The sequence below is a fragment of the Colius striatus genome, chromosome 21, assembly GCF_028858725.1.
Source record: "Colius striatus isolate bColStr4 chromosome 21, bColStr4.1.hap1, whole genome shotgun sequence".
Lineage (NCBI taxonomy): Eukaryota > Metazoa > Chordata > Aves > Coliiformes > Coliidae > Colius > Colius striatus.
In genome coordinates, this window is record NC_084779.1 from 6,931,344 (window position 1) to 6,945,709 (window position 14,366).

At 43.1% G+C, this 14,366-nt stretch overlaps 1 protein-coding gene across 5 annotated transcripts in view; it reads left to right on the forward strand.

Moving 5' to 3' along the window:
• The window catches only part of RERE (arginine-glutamic acid dipeptide repeats), a 202,080-nt gene that overhangs the window by 176,844 nt on the left and 10,870 nt on the right, over nucleotides 1–14,366 (forward strand). For all 5 annotated transcript variants that reach the window (XM_062012752.1, XM_062012756.1, XM_062012754.1 and 2 more), the window contains 5 exons: nucleotides 7,263–7,425; nucleotides 9,547–9,639; nucleotides 10,355–10,554; nucleotides 11,835–11,996; nucleotides 13,456–13,569. In XM_062012752.1, coding sequence (XP_061868736.1) covers nucleotides 7,263–7,425; nucleotides 9,547–9,639; nucleotides 10,355–10,554; nucleotides 11,835–11,996; nucleotides 13,456–13,569 — 732 coding nt within the window. The remainder of the gene's footprint in view (nucleotides 1–7,262; nucleotides 7,426–9,546; nucleotides 9,640–10,354; nucleotides 10,555–11,834; nucleotides 11,997–13,455; nucleotides 13,570–14,366) is intronic.

A 14,366-nucleotide genomic window follows, 5' to 3' on the forward strand; every position in this document is an offset into this window, starting at 1 on the left:
TCTGGCATGACATACAGCTGGAGAGAGGGTCAGCAGCTTCTAACTGTGGCTGAGGCTTAAAACAATGCACTAGTGTGCTACACACTTGTTTTTGCAGTACTGTTTAGAACTGGTACTTAAGTCCTTAAAAATGGGAGGAGGGGGAAAAAATGGACCAGATAGGAAGGATAACTTCCATAATGTGCTGATTATTTTGTTTCCTACTAGTGTATGCAACCATAATTACAAGCACTGGAAAAGGTTAGCAAATGAACTGTATGGAAGGCGACTCAGAAGTGACACAGGGACATGTTAGTGGTGTTTCCTTTCAGGCTGTCAACAATTACATTTAGATTTCTCTATTGTTTGCTAAAACCATACCATCAAGTGGAAAGAATGAAACCAGAATATCCAATGGAAAGGAAAAAACAGCTTGTATTGAGGGCAAAGGGAAGCTGAACTGTCAAGGAACAGCCGGTCAGTTCTGTGCTTAATAAGGATGGATAAGCCTATCCAGCAGGCCCAGTTGTGAGTTATGAAGGAATTTCAGAGCCAGGCTGTCACTGGTGGAGCTGTTGACATTGTTTGAGGTTAATCGGTACAATTGCACTTCTCACACAGGATTGATCTTGGCCAATTTCTACATCTTCTGTCTCTTTGTTTCTATATGCTATAAAACTTAAAAAGAACGTGCTGAGATTTGATTTGTAAATACTTCAGTGACTCGTCATCAAATGGGAGATGCTGTAGGATGGTTGGGTGTCACTGTGTAACTGCAGATAAAAAGACTTGGTTCAAATGAGAGATTACTTGGGCCCTATCTTGTGTATGCCTTTTCTTCTTGCTGCTTTGCAGTCACTGACTCTTTTCTATTAGTGATTCCATTTCTCTTCATGTCTATCTGCACTTCCAATTGTAAGAGCTGGGTTTAGTTTGCACTCACAACATTTGATGGTTTTAATTCTTTGCAAGGGAGGACAGATATGTTCTCTCGGGAGAACTACAGGAGTGACCTGTGTGTTCAGGTAATGTGAAAACTGAAATTCTTGTAATCTTCACTGCTTGAAGGACTTTGGGGTGAAGTCTCCAGGTTCTGAATTTTTCAGCACTATCAGGAATGACACAGTCCCTGATGACCATCACAGGCCTGTGTCAGCTCTCTAAACAGAAGCATAATTTGCTGGAGATAGAGGCTTGCTCTTCCTCTGCTCTGTAGAGCTCGTTTAGCAGAAACAATCAGAAAGCATAAAGCTGTATCTGATTTTGCAGGGTTTTTTCCACAACAAAATGAAATCCAGAAAATACAGATGGAGCCTCGGCTGGGTTCCCAGGAAGTTCTGTGGCCATTCCTGTATTGGGGCTGAATAAAAAAGCATAAAAGCCCAACGAGTTACTCTGAGTTTCTTACACAACTATTTCCTCTTTGTGATCCCCACTTGACCAACCCATTTTGTCAGGAGTTTCAAATAAACCAGCTAGCTTACCTTGCTGTTTGCAAAACAAGGAATCAAGAGTATTAGGACAGCAAATCTTCTCCTCAAATTGTAGGTCGAGACCAGGGAAAGAAGGCTGTGTTGCTGTCCAAAAGATAATAAACAGCATGGGGAACTGCTAGATAAAACTGCCTGTATTGTAAAAACATGCTGGAAAACTGAGAGACCTGCAGGATATTCCTTAGAGAGCATCTCATGATTTTTAACGTGGGTTTTGTAGTGTTAGTAAAATATTGCCTGGTTTTTAAAAGCCCCTCTTAAAATATCAGTGATGTTTTAGGTTCTGCGGCGTTCCTGCGCACCCAGGGTGGACATTAATCAGTGCTACTGAACAAGCTGCTGAGACTTATTGCTTAATTAGAGCATATGCAAACCTATTTGTCATAGTTGGCAGAGGCACGTAGACCAAGCTTAGAACTGTAAAAATGCCTAGATTCAACTCTTCTGAGCTGCACACAGCTGTTGGCTTTTCTCTTCCTTGCTGCATTTTTTTCACCACTTTAACTAGTTCAGACCAAGACAAGAGTGGCAGATTTTTCTCTATGTGGATACAGGTTTATAACAAGGAACAGCTGTGCAATGCTCTCTGCTCAGGGTCCAGTTTCCATCTTGCTGTGGTAGGCTTTGTGGTTCAGGAGGTCAGAGGCTTTGTTTGCATGGTTGTGCCAACCTATTTGCATCTCTTGTGTTAGCAACTTTGGGGTGTGGAGATGTGTGTGATGAGAGGGACTGATACGGTACTTTGAGTTTTGTTTGCCAGTCCAACAGTGTTTGGCAGCATTCTGGCTTGTTCTGTAGAGTTTCTGGAAGCAACCTGGAGATGACAGGCAGTGATACACTGGTCTGCACTGGAGGTGTGTGCTCTAAAGCTCCTGTTAGGCAAAACTCTGCATCTGCAGTCCATTTTCTTGATTTGCCCCTTGGCATGCAAGCATTTGAGCAGATGTTGTAACCAAGACTGTTAAAGCCAGGGGACTCGGTGAAGGAGAGAGGCACTGGAGACAGTGTTTTTACCACAGGACTTTAATAATAGAGAGCATTAGTGAAATTGAGTTGACTTAATAAAATCTTGATGCATTCCAGAAAGATTGTGAATTCATTAAGGCCACAGCTGGACAATCTGTTCCCCTTTGGTCTGCCATGACTACTTTATAGCCATTGAGGAGAGTTGTCATTTACCTTTTCTGTTTAATTACTGTAAAGCTATTCTCCTCCCCCACGGTTTGTTTATTTTTTCCTGGCAGAGCTAGACTCTTGGGAAATTAAACAGCAATTATTATGTTTGCTTACTCTGTTATACCATAACAGATACTTGAAGGTAAAGTTGATGTGTTTGTGTGATTGGCTTCCATAGGAGCATCATCTGCTGCAGCAGGGCTGTCAGAACCTCTGAAATCCAGAAATGCACACACAGTGTTAATTCTTTGCTTACCTAAGGCAAGACTAAACACAAACATGGGGTGCAGCTTGAATTGTGTATTTTACATTTGGAAACTACTGATAAGCAGTGAGGAACCAGGGCATGCAGCACTTACTGGAACTGGTGTTAGCTTGTGAAAGGTATGGAAAAGTTTATAAGGCCTGCCCTGGTGTTTTATGACGTGGCTTGGAGAGCTTGACTGAGCTGCAAAGAAATACAGGGGAGAGCAGGGAGCGAAAATGGTTTGAGAGGCAAGAGGAAGGTGCCATGTGCCAAGGAAGTAATCTAATAAAAGCAGATGGCCTGTGCAGTGCAAGCAGAAGTGCCAGGTTTAGGGAGGATGTGGGCTGCTGGGTGCTCTAAAACTCTTGTGTCAGCTCAGCCTCCAGAGCTGGATTGCAGAGCAAATCCCACTGCTGCTTACTCCTGCGTACCTACACCGTGGGGTGAAACAGCCTGGGCAGGAGAAGGCAAGAGATTTGAGGAGCTGAACCATGGTTTTTGGTGAAGAACATACCCACTTCGTCTTCTGAAACTTCAGTATTGGGAAAGGAAATGCATTCAAAAATAGTCAGCTGCATATATGTATATATATAAAATACATTGCCACCAAACATCTGGAACGTTAGCACTGCTCTCTTTTGTTAGACTGAGAGCTTTGAGGAATGGTTCTGTGTGTGCTGAGAGGGACTGCTTCGTTGAACACTCATGTTTCTCCTTTGCACATGCATTATGGCTCATCCATGTATGTACAGGCATATAACATTTTGCTGCTTCGCTTTGGAAGCAGTGAAAAGCTGAGCCATGCATCACTTCAGCTGATCATTCCATTGTGAGGCTTTGCTCAGTGTCTGTGTTACTGGTGGTCCCAGAACTTGGATCAACAGGAGCATGTTATTGGGCACAGCGAAGAGGAATGACAGAAGCACTTGGATGCCGCTTATTGCAAAAGGAGACAGTTTCCTCCTACCTTTAGATGGTCTCTGTGCTTCAGGCCACTAAACTGGATTAGAGAGTGATGAACAAGGTCACTGTTTCAAGCAGCAGGTTCAGCCCTCCCTGAACTTGGCTTGTAAGCCTTGAGTTGTTCTTGACCATCAACCACAGACCTCATGACAGGTAGAAATTGCTTTGGTGGTCTCCTTCCTTAATTTACCTCTCAAGTTTGGAAATGAAGACTATTGTGCTTTTCAGTTTGAGTATAGTGAGGCAACAAAGGGTGGTTCAGCCTGCTTTATCTTGTCTGATTTTAGTGTGTTGCTAGCAATACCCAGCTCCTGGCACAAAAAAGCTTCAAAGGAGAAGTACAATATATTTGCAGGTTGTTAGGTTAGGGCCATTCCCCTGGGTGCAGACCTGCTACCCAGAAAATCCGATTCAGAGCAGCTGCTGTCAGCCCTCCCCCAGTGAACAGGCACCAGACTGCCTCAGTTCATCATGCTGTTCGCAATTATAGTACAGAGATGTAGGATGTGTTGACTGCAAGACCTTGTGGTGAGGTGAGGTGAGATCGCCAGGAACAAAATGATCATTACAGGCCATTCATGTCAGCAGCGTTTATGCTGTTCTGTTTGCTTGCAAGCAAAAACAGCAGCTAATTTGCAAGGCTGCCTTTTGTAAAAGGGCCTTTTGATCAATGCTTGCCTGTGTTAATGTTTCAGTAGGCTATTGATTTCTGCAGCAGCTTTTGTTCCCTGAATTTATGTGCGATGGGTTTCAGCAGTGCACGCTATGCATGTTTGATTAAAGTTCATTTGACTTCACTTGCAGTGAAACTGGGAGCTGTTTTTACTCCTTGTTTATAGAACCAAAGCTTTTCCTGACTTACTCCTTTGTGCTCGAGCTTCTGCCACCCATGCAGTCACCAGTATGCTGTTTCTAATCCTTCCAGACTCACCCCACTGCAGCATTTAATCCCTTAGGTAGACAATATAATATTAGATAGCCAGGCAGCAAAGAAGATCTGGCATGGAATGTGTTCAGTGTAGTGCCTGTCTGACTGGGGTGTGTGTATGTAACATCAACCTTTGCTGTATTTGCTGCTTCTGTGACTTTCACTTCCCTATCTTTGTCAGAAAGTTGTTTACTGAGTTTGGTAGCAGGGCAGTCTGGTGAATTTGAAGTACACAATATTCTGTAGTCCTTAAATAGAGGCAGATTTCATAAATGGAGTTAAACCAGTTGTTGAACCAGCTCATACTTCATTTGTGCCTGCATGCACTTGTGACTGCAGTTTTGGGAGGGTCTGGGGGGGGAAAGGCATGATCATCAAGTTAATGCTGCTTTTATAAACACACACCATTTCTTTTTCAAAAGTTTGCTTTATGTTGTGGTGCATGTGTGAGTTGTTACCCTTCCCTTGGGATGGGATCAGTTTGTGATGTGTAAATAGAGCTCAAATAGGTTCCCATTTCCTCTTTTATGGTGGGAGGAAAACAGATTGGTTTGCACCATGGTGTTGCCATATGTTAGAGGACACATGAATTCACTGACATAAAGCCATCAGATTTACTCACTTGCTCCTCAGTGCTGACACCTTAGATTTGATAGAAATGAATTTACAGGTAAAATGGTGGCTCATTTCATTTGCAAGAGACTCCCTACCTCTGAAAAGCCTTGCATAAGCTTTTCTGCAGAGCTTTGTCTGTTCCTGGCACGGATGGTATCCTGGGTTTGACAAACAGTTGTGTCAGATGGACTTTGAACCCACTTAACGGACTCAAAGCAACATGGTATTTCTAAAGCAAACACACGTCCAGTTGAACATGCAGTAGCAGAGCAGGGTGTCACCACTCACTGTTCTTCCCAGAACTGGCATAGCTTGAATGCTCATCACCAGCCTGTACCTGTTTTAGTTGTAGATTCTCTTCAGGAAAGGGGTTTGTGCTGATGGTTTTGGTTTGGGGATTTTTCTGCTTTCTTTTCAGTAGGTATTTTATCCTTCAGAATCAACAACTGTAGGTAACTGTGAGTTTTGCCCACTTACTTCTTCCTCCTCTTCCCTGTGGGTACAGTTTGGTGTGAGTATTGTTCCGGGCTGTGTGGAGCTGGGTACCATCAATCCCAGCCTGTAGCAGCGCAGACGAAAATTGCATCTCTCCTCTCTGTTGCCAGAAATCCCACTTGTGGTTGTGTTCTTTTGCTGGTGTTTCTATTTTTACATCAGGTAAAAGTCTTAAGTGTCTTAAATGTCAGCAGTTAATGTCTCAAACAACATCTTCCTTTTGTCTTTCAAGTGTTTCAGCGGTACAGATGTTAGTTAGGGCTGTAATTGCTTGTTGGAGGCCCTTGGGAGAGTTTGGTTTAAGGGTGTGTCTTTCTGTTAGAGTGAAGTTGAGTGATCTGCCCGGAGTATGGGCTGCAGGATTTCCCCACAGAGGAGGGGAGCAGGCTGAGGTTATGTTATTTGATCACATGAAATGCAGTTCAAAGAAACCCTTTTTGTGGCTATTCAGGTATGTTTGTTCTGACGTTGATTTTTTTTCAAGAGGCTGGTTAGAACTTCTCCGTTTTTTTTTCTCTTGCAACTTGAAAGAAACAACACCTTTTACCTTAGAGGCAGACAAGTCGCCAGGAAATGATGGAGTTTCAAAGTAAGAGAAAAGAGATTAGAACCACATGCTGTTCTTCAGCTCGGCATTACATCTGCTAGTTTGAATGGCAGCTGCTCCAGTTTTTGAATGTAAGCCAGATTCATTATGCTGTGAAATTATCACTCATTTCTCTAGGTGTACTCTTTTAACTGCTTAATTAATTTAGATGTGGGCATATATATTCAAATTAAAACATGATTTACCGTGGTAGGGTTGAGATATGGTTACAGACTTCTTTTTGGACACGTTTTTGTTCTAACTTTCAGCTTCTTAAACAGGAAAAAGTACCTGTAGGCAGAGTGCAGGTTGACAAAATGGCAGTATCTGTTTGAATTGATCCTTATTCTTTCTGTAAACAGAACTCTCAGCAGCCACCAGCTGTTAGTTCTGAAAGGCAGGGCCTCTGTGAGCTGTGCAGAGGAGTCAGCAGGGTGCTGACAGCAGGGCAAGGGCACCCTCTTCTGAACTGCTGAGACCAGCAGTGCCAGCAGCATCCGTCCCTGCGGAAGCTGGATATGCACTGCCCACCCTCTTTTCTTTCCTAGGGGAGGAGGGGGAAGGCATTTATTGACTTCTGTTCCTTCCCTGCAAAAGCCAACAACAACACAATAATGAGGGTGATCTTTTTTTTCCTGTCTTATCTAAAGAATTCTATTGTCTGGCTGAAACACAAGGTGAAGCTTCCTACAAAAGCACATGTGCACGCGTGCAGGGAGGGAAAAAAGCTGACAAGTCAGATTTGCATGCCCCTCTAACATACTCCTTCTGTATTTGCAGGGAGAACTAATCACCTTCTATTACTATTGGAAGAAAACCCCTGAAGCAGCGAGTTCTCGAGCCCACCGTAGGCATCGAAGACAGGCTGTGTTTCGGAGAATTAAAACTCGAACTGCTTCCACTCCAGTCAACACTCCCTCCAGGCCCCCCTCCAGTGAATTCTGTAAGTGGAAGCTAAAAGCAATGCATTTATCTTTGTTTAGATGCAGGGAGCAACAGTAATGTAATGGTGCTGTGCCTTCAAGTGAACGAAGCAAGGAAATGGAGTTCAGGCAGTTGCCCTCTCCTGTTCCTATACCATTATGCTGGAATGTGGTAGGCGTCTTTGATCACCGAGTGCTTTGTGCAGTTCTTAAACATAAAAGCATCCTTTAAGAAAGGAAACATTGCCCTGGTGCTGCATTTCCATACTGTTTTCTTGGGTTTGTGTTGTATATTCTCTAGGCTTGTTACAGTAATGGGAATTAGAAAATGCAAAAAGCAGGAAGTCCACCCTCCCTTTGGAAGGAAGTCTCTTTTCATCCTTACTTGGTGGCCTGTACCTTCTGCTTGATCTCAGACTGTGTGCTGCAGCAAGCACAGTTGTACCTTAATGCATCTTGGAAGACCTTTGGCCTTGGCTGATGCACAAGTGCCTAAACAAAAAAGAATTCCCTGAACGAGTGAGAAGTGTCCTGCAAAGGGTTGTGGTTAATAATGTCCATGTGGATGTATAAACTTTCGTCTTTATGTAAAGGGCTTATGTTACCCTTTGAGTTTTAAGTCTTTCTACAGACTAAACCGAGCACATTTCATAAAGGAAAGGGACTATGAGGAAGGCAGAAGTTGTCAGACTCTTATTAATCCAGGGGGATGGAAGAGGATGTGGTGAGCAGGTAGGGCAGAGAATTCTGGAGAGGATATTAGGGAGGTAGTAAGAAAGGACTTACTAGCTTCTCCTTGCTAAAATGGATGGGATTTATTGCTGATTGCTGTGTGCACAACAAGTGAGGATCTCAACTCTACAGCTCGATCTAAGATGCTCAGCCCTTCAGAGCACACGTGGCTAGAAGGACCCATCTGTACGGGTAGATTCAGTAACAGAAACCAGGTTGTAGCCTGGTGTCAGTTTTGCAGTTGGGGTTTAAACACCTGCAAGGATTTATGTAGAGATTATGGTAGTGCTTACAGCTACTGTCATTAAATGAGACCTTGTGTTAATTTGAAGGGTAATGAGTTGATGACAAATGCTAATAGCAAGTACTGTGGAATCCCTCCCTCTCTATAACCTGCATGTATTACAAAATATCCTCTTGGAACATCTTCCTCTTGGAGAAAGTATTCTTGCATCAAGGACTTTTCTTGTGATTAAAGATGTGAGCTAAAGAAGCCACAGGGCTCTGTTTGTGACAAATTATAGACCTGTTACATTGTGAATTTCTAGTAGTGGTGCTAGAAGAATGCGGTACTCTTAATAAGAAAGGATTTACTCCTGAGTTGTTTTAGAGCATGAGGTAAGATCCGTTGGGTTTTTGTGCTGTCTGCAGATTTCCAGTGGTTTAGATGGTGCTTGTTAGCTCACAGCCTTGTAACGAGATCATTTGTTATATAGTGCTTGCCACAAAGGAAAAGGACTCTTTGCATTTTCTCCACTTGTTGAAAACATGTGTGTCTTGAAATGTAAGTTTACCAGGGGTTAAAATTCTTGAGCCTTGCAGTAAAGATTGGAAAGCCTGTGGTACCCTTGTAGCACATCTACAGAAGAATCACAGTGTGTTTTTCAGTTGGGCACATACTATTTAAGCATTGTTTCTTCCACCCACAAAACACATCTAGCTCTTGGGTTAAATATAGCCACTTCCTATCAGAATATAAGATCAGTCCCCATCTGGTTGAGAGGATAAAGTCTAGAAGTGAAACCAAAACCGTAAGAGCCACCACAGTAGCTGTCTCTGGAGTCTAGTAAAGTATGATTTAGGTATGGAATATTTGATTTTAAACTGGACAAGGCTCTAGAGAGAAGCTGCTTTTCACCTGACAGTTGTGCTTTTGGAACACAACCTCTTGAAACTAAGCCTGAACAGTGCTTGAACAACAGCTTAATTGTGTGCTGGATCAGAAGTTCAGTGAGTTGCATCACTTAGTGATAATGGTCATCCAGGGCAAGGTGGTTGTAGGAAGCAACAACATTTATGCAAGAACTCTTTTAATTAATGGTTATTTTACCAAGTAAGAGGAAACAGAAAATCCTGCTGAGTTTTTCTTTTCCATTTTGCTCTTCTTCCCTTGTTCTTTACTTATTCAGTGGACTTGAGCTCAGCCAGTGAAGATGACTTCGACAGCGAGGACAGTGAACAGGAACTGAAGGGCTACGCCTGCCGTCACTGCTTCACAACCAGTATGCACCTCATTCATTGCTCTGTTTTTCTCCTTTTTGCTGCTGCCTATTTGATACAGGTTCATTCAAGCAAGAGCAGTTTGTGTGTGTGTGCTGCAGCTGCTGGGAAAAAAACAATGGGGGGTTGAATCAGCTAAAATATGCAGCACTCCTAACAGAGTTAATCGTGCTTTGCCATTGCAATTAAGTATTGCTGTGACACTGGAGAACCCTGAGTGATAGACAGGGAAAAATCTGCATAATCCCTAATCTATATAATCAATTTGTGATACAGCAAATCAATACTGAACTGTGACAGTCACACACAGAACTTCTTTATGCTGTATCAAAGCCCTTCTGCAGCAGCCCCGTTCCTGTTGGTATGCCTGAAGGTTGTCTGCTGTTTAAGCATATGCATTACATGAAGTCTGAGCTCCAAAATAAGAAAGGGAAGGAAATGAGAAGCTTTGGAGAATATTAGCTGCCTGTTAGCTCCCAGGTAGAGCAGATAAGGCTTCTTCCTTTGTTTTCAAAGCTTAGTTGCTTCAGTAAATGAGCAATCTGTAAGTTGAATATTGAAGATGTTCACTGGAGCAGGACAGTTTCCCAGAAATCTCTCCAACTTTATTGCCCATAGAAAAGCAGTTGCTGTGTGCATTTTTAATAATGCTCTGTGTTTGTGCTGAGTTTTTGATACGTGGCATATTCCTAATGTGTTGCTTTTCCTGCTCCAAAGCTTCCAAGGACTGGCACCACGGTGGTCGAGAGAACATCTTACTGTGCACAGATTGTCGCATTCACTTCAAGAAATACGGAGAGCTGCCACCCATTGAGAAGCCTGTAGACCCTCCACCCTTTATGTTTAAACCTGTCAAAGAGGAAGATGATGGACTTAGTGGAAAGCATAGCATGAGGACAAGGCGGAGTCGAGGCTCGGTAGGCTTTACACTCTTGCATTGCAGCTCCTTCTGTAGAGAAGAGATGTTGTCTGAGAAAAGGTAGTTGATGTAGATTGACCTGCTTCTGCAGGAAGGTTGGACTAGGTGATCTCTGAAGGTCCCTTCCACTCCCTACCATTCTATGATTCCCAAATGATGCTTTCTGCGTCTTGCTTGGTCCCCCTGGTATGTGTCTGCTCTGCATTTGGCTGTGGAAGTGTAAGATTTGCTGAGGTGGAGGCTTCCTCTGCAAAAAGGAGCTGAAATGTCTATTCTGCAAGTTCTTGTCCAACTCGTTATTTCCGTGTTTTTAATGCTTGGCTGTCAGTGTAAGGGGATACTTGACTAGTGTATCATTACAGAGCTTGTACTATAACATAGCCTTCTTCCATCTGGATCCTGTCAGAAGGAAGCCCTTGGGCTTATTTTAAAGGAAGGGTTTGAAAAATTTAAATGCTGTTCATGTGATCTTCTCACGTTACTGGACTTAAAAAAACCTCTTCCCTACAGAAAAGTGTAGCTTGTGCCTGTGGTTTGTGTGCCCTGGCCCAGAGTTCTTACTTGGGGTGAAATGCCAGAAGCCTTGCTGTGTATCTGTGAGAGCTCTGACAGCAGCTCTGGTTAATTTGACTGATAGAAAGCAGCAGATAGATACCTTTTCCTTGCTCTCCCCTCTCCATGATGATATGACCATTGCTTCTAAAAGCTTTGTGAGGCTACTCTGTCAGATAATGTTTTTCCGGCACCCAGTCCTCCAAAAACCTGCCAAATGGGGAGGGAAACAGTGTTAATTATTGATATGTGCTGTGCTACCAGTCCTTACTGCATAGCAGGAGCACACAGAAACTGTGGGTTTAAAAGCTGTGCTTGACCTCAATGCCATCAGATAGACTTTGAGGGTCCCGCTGTACCTCATTCCCTGTGGGAATGCACATGGACACACCTTGCAGCTGTGCATGAGTGTGTTGTGTGGAGAAAACTGAGTGTGCAAACAGCAGCAGCTTTGGAACACCTTGCTAGTATTGTCATTTCTACAAGGCACTACTAAATAAAATAATCAGCATTTAGTATTTTTGAGTAGTTAAATTAAGGATTTGCCTCCTTTTGAGTCCAAGTGAGCTTTTGAGTTAAAACTGCAGCTGTGTGAAATGCTCTTGGCTTTTCAGTTTTCAGGCTCTTAGCAGGAGCCGTCCATCCATGCCCCTGATGTAAGACAGAGCAAAGAAGTGAAGAGGTTGAACTAGTGCTGACTGCTCCACTTTTATTTTTGTTAAATAGATGTCTACACTACGTAGTGGTCGTAAAAAGCAACCAGCCAGCCCCGATGGTAGAGCCTCACCGATTAACGAAGACATCCGGTCCAGCGGCCGCAACTCTCCCAGTGCTGCCAGCACCTCCAGTAATGACAGCAAAGCAGATTCCGTGAAGAAATCTACCAAGGTAAAATTTCCCCCTTCTTTTGTGTTAAGAGTGGACACCTGAGGCCTCTTCAGCCAGCTAAATGAGACACAGATTGTAGGTGGCCGGGGAATCTCTCAGTGACCTAGAAATTGCTTCTTCTGTGGATAAGCAAAATATTTAATGGAGTATCTGACTGGTGCTTTTTTCTCCCTGGACATAAGGATGTGTGGTGATAAAAACCATTAAAGCATCCCCATGTAACCTTACTGCTCTCAGGATAAATTAATCCTTCACTTTTGGATGCAGATGCAAGCATTAGGCTCAGGGCAGTAGCACAGATCAGAAATGTTTTATTTGAGACAAGTAGACAGTTTGGGGGGTTTTTTTAATAAGAAGTACTTAATCTTTGTTTACAAAGGAATATGAATATGTGGTAATTGAGACAACTTCTGTTACTGTTTTTCTGTATATGTGGTTGGTTGTTTTTCAGAGCAAGCTGACAGTTTAGCCTGTTGAAATGACTGAGTGCCTTTCCAAAGAGTGTACTGGAGAAACAAAGCTAGCTGAAGTGGGAAGGCTGCCCATTAGCCAGTGTGAATTGAGAAGCAGCAAGTTAAAAATAAACAAAGAGAAAACCCCAAACAAGTCCAAACTGGAATATGGAGCAAGTTTTCACATCATAAAACTGAGACCTTAACAAAATTTGAAGTTAGGTTAGGTAATTATGTGATGTATAAAGCGGTCCCAGGCCATGAAAGAAGGTAGTAATCTTGTAACAGCTGCTCACTGTGTGCCCTGTATTTGAGGGGTTATAAAAATACCCTTCTCAAAATATCAGGAGTAAAGCAACTTTCATGTAGTAGAAAGAGGCTTGTGCTGTGCCTGTCCCTTGCAGAACTTCTTGCTCCATCCTCTGTTAAGAACAGTTGTTGTTGTTTGTTAATAGACTGGGCCAGTTGATCTTGTATGAGTTCCTGATAGACTTGATTCTGCACAACTCAAGGCAACTGCTTTGTTTTTAAAATGCTCCTTCAGTTTCAAAGCTTGAGACCACTTCTGCACAATGAGGAATGCTTAACTCAGTCTTTCTTGTGTCAGAAGTGTGTGCAGAGTTTGTGTGCAAACTGCCCCTTTGGTTTCTGTCTGCAGAAGTCAAATTGCTGTCTGGTTTGGGTTCTGCCTTAATTTTGAGCTCCAGAAGAGGTGGCTGGAACATTATTAGAGCGTTATTAGTTGCCAGTCTTCTGGTCTCTGCTCCTGGCAGGTGGCAGAATGCAGCAGCAGCTCCAGAACTGATACCTCTGTAACTGAACAGAGGGACAAATGGTTGTTGGGTTGATGTTAATTGCTGACTTGGCCAACTTCTGATCAGTTCTTCTCATTTAGTTAGCAGCCCTTCTCATTTAGTTGTATGAATTACAGTAGCACTGACATGCACTCGGTTCACTTTTGCATTTGCATCACTTGTAACTCTTGTATTCTGCTTTGTTTGTGGCAGAAGATAAAAGAAGAGGCATCATCTCCTCTCAAGAACTCCAAGAGGCAGCGGGAAAAGGCAGCTTCTGACACAGAGGAACCTGACAGGTCCAATGCCAAAAAATCCAAAACTCAAGTGAGTCCCACAGAGGAATATTTTCTCCTAGGGGAATGGTTTGAGGGTGGGAGAGAGTGCCAACCCAGTAACAAACCAAAACCATGAAATCAGTTTAAGCCACAGCAGATTGTAGCTCAATCTGTGGCTGGAAAGCAACCCATGGTATGTGTTCCTTCTGTTGAAAAAACAGTGGAATGACCTAAGTCCAGAAGTTTAATTTGTTCTCATATCAATATTGACCATGTGGGAATACACCTGGATTATTTTCCATGGACTCCTCCATTTTTCTTTTAATGGAAATTCCTTTTTTCTTCTCTGGCAAGTTAGAAGGGCACCCCTGGAGTTCTATTAATGGTATCAGAGCTTAACTGAGGTACTTTCAGGATGTCTTTTCAGCTCAGTGTACCTGAGCAGGTTCACTCTGTTACAGGATTTGGGAATCCTAGCAATGAGCAGGGTTGCAGAGTGGCTGAGGTTGGGAGAGGCCTGGAGGTTACCTGCTCTCCACCCCTCTGCACAAGTAGTGCCACCTAGAGCCAACTGCCCACAACTATGTCCAGATGGCTTTTGATATCCAGATATCTCCAAAGATGGAGAGTCCACAGCCTGTCTGGACAAGTTGTTTAAGGCTTTGTCACCCTTTCAGTGAAGAAATGTTCATTATTTCCTTGTGTATTTCAGCTTGTGCCCCTTGGCACTGGCTACAGCTAAAAGGATCCTGGCTCTGTTGCCTTTGCACTCTTCTTTTGGTTATTTGTCTCCCGTTTGTGCTGGTTTAATCCTGTGAGGTTCAAAGGGTGATACTTGCACTTGTG